This window comes from Leuciscus leuciscus (assembly GCF_965113295.1).
Source record: "Leuciscus leuciscus genome assembly, chromosome: 17".
NCBI classification, from domain to species: Eukaryota; Metazoa; Chordata; class Actinopteri; order Cypriniformes; family Leuciscidae; genus Leuciscus; species Leuciscus leuciscus.
Genome location: NC_138741.1, coordinates 1,515,001 through 1,517,500, shown reverse-complemented (window position 1 = coordinate 1,517,500; position 2,500 = coordinate 1,515,001). Strand labels below are relative to the sequence as shown.

General features: G+C 42.8%; 1 protein-coding gene across 1 annotated transcript in view; it reads left to right on the top strand.

The window, feature by feature from the left end:
- Nucleotides 1-2,500, top strand: part of LOC309478893 (ryanodine receptor 3) — a 191,636-nt gene that overhangs the window by 173,497 nt on the left and 15,639 nt on the right. The window contains 2 exon segments of the mRNA XM_082142677.1: nt 142-327; nt 407-537. Coding sequence (XP_081998803.1) covers nt 142-327; nt 407-537 — 317 coding nt within the window.

Below are 2,500 nucleotides of genomic sequence, written 5' to 3'. Positions count from 1 at the left end.
TCACATTTTAATTATTTATTTATTTACTTTTGTGTGCTATTTACTTATTTATGTGTGTGTGTCCGTGTGTGTGTGTGCATGCGTGCGTGTGTGTGCGGCGTGTGTCCGTGTGTGTGTTTGTGTGTGTGTGTGTTTGAGAAGGTGACGGGTGAGGACTCGGATGACTCGGACCCGTGGACGCGGCGTGAGGAAGACGAGGATGAAGGAGTGGTGGAGTACTTTGTTCTTCAGGAGAGCAGCGGATACATGGCTCCGACTCTCCGCTTCCTCGCCGTCATGCACACACTCATCTCGTTCCTCTGTGTGCTGGGATACTACTACCTCAAGGTACGACATTACCCAGAATCCCCGGCGCTGGAGCTCGCAGGTGTGTGTTAGTGAGGCACTGAACGTGTGTGTGTCTCAGGTGCCGCTGGTGGTGTTCAAGCGTGAGAAGGAGATCGCACGCAAGCTGGAGTTCGACGGGCTTTACATCACCGAACAACCGTCTGATGATGACATCAAGGGCCAGTGGGACCGACTGGTCATCAACACCCCGTGAGTCACACCGCACTGCATTATGGGTCTGTTCCACTGCATTATGGACAGTTCCAGTGCATTATGGGTCTGTTCCACTGCATTATGGGTCTGTTCCAGTGCATTATGGGTCTGTTCCACTTAGGGCTGGGACAACGCGTCGAAGTCATCGATGACGTCGACGCAAAATATGCGCGTCGATTCGTCGACCTGTTTTCATTTCTCTAAAAAACGTGTGCAAATTACTTCACAGTGTGTACCTTATGTGCGCTGATACGCGATGGCCATCATTCTATCCAACGGTATATAACCAATCCAGGGGTTTTTCCTGCATTCAATTTTTTTTTGGCGGCCGTCAAAGCCGTAGAATAGAATGACTGACTGCGCTTGACAGGGCGCTTATGACGAGAGAGAGCCCCGGCCGCGCGCGCGCACTCCCCGTCTTCAAACAACACGAGCGCTGTCTTGCTCTCTCTCCCTCGTGCATATTAATCAAAATCATTAGACACGATAGAAAAAGGGCGGAAGACCAAAGTTTCACGTGGAGCATTCGGATATTTTTTTCTCTTGAATTACCGCGGAGTGTGAATTGTGTTAAAAAATAAACTGCCAGGATAATCACACAACGCTTGCCGTAGGCTACACGTCCACTAATGACACGTCCGATTCGCGAACTAATGACTCATTTGAACCGATTCACTTTAATGAATGGTTAAAACAACTGATTTGTCCAACACTGAACTCACGAGACGTCTGAATCGGTGTATAACAAATCGTTAACACTTTACAATAATGTTCCATTTATTAAATTCTAGTTAAGTACTTTTTTTTATTAGTATATTTTTTTTTTTTTTTTTTAGAAAAAGGTGAGTGACAGAGTGTATTACTATACGTTGTTGTTATTTTTATATGAATGAAGAATTAAAATATGCACTTTTTTCAGTAAGCTAGGACTATGTGTTTTCAACATAAATGTTCAATTCTGTTGGTTCAGGAAGGACGCCATGACAGGCTGCTGGCTCCCACTGTTAATTTCTATTTATTTTTGTTGGAAAAGCACTCTCTGTATTAGCTTAAAGCCCCCAAGTTTACATTGGTTACTGTATTCTTTCAATTGCTCTAAACAAGTATTTTGGGTGACCTTTTTATTTTTTTATTGAATGCTAGACATCAAGTTGTTGTTATTTTCATCTGAAAGAAGAACTTGTTTTCAGTAAGCTAGGCCCTATAGGGTGTTCAGTAAGCTTGTTTCAGTAAGCTATGTGTTTTCAAGGCTTTAAGGTTTTATTGAATGCTACCTCTGACTAAGAATGCATTACTATGCACTTGTATAGTCTTTTATTTTGGAATTTTAAGAGCAATAAACATATATTGCAATGTTAAGGAATTCATGTTTTTTTCATTCAGATATGTAAATTAACATGTATAAATTGCTATTAGTCAATTAATGGGGATTGGGGAGATAATCGATAATCGAATCGAATCGAAATCGAATCGGACCGGAAAAATGAATCGTTAGATTAATCGATGCACCGAAAAAATAATCGCTAGATTAATCGTTTAAAAAATAATCGTTTATCCCAGCCCTAGTTCCACTGCATTATGGGTCTGTTCCAGTGCATTATGGGTCTGTTCCACTGCATTATGGGTCTGTTCCAGTGCATTAGGGGTCTGTTCCACTGCATTATGGGGCTGTTCCAGTGCATTATGGGTCTGTTCCACTGAATTATGGACAGTTCCAGTGCATTATGGGTCTGTTCCACTGCATTATGGACAGTTCCAGTGCATTATGGGTCTGTTCCAGTGAATTATGGACAGTTCCAGTGCATTATGGGTCTGTTCCAGTGCATTATGGGTCTGTTCCACTGCATTATGGACAGTTCCAGTGCATTATGGGTCTGTTCCACTGCATTATGGGTCTGTTCCAGTGCATTATGGGTCTGTTCCAGTGCATCATGGGTCTGTTCCACTGCATTATGGGTCT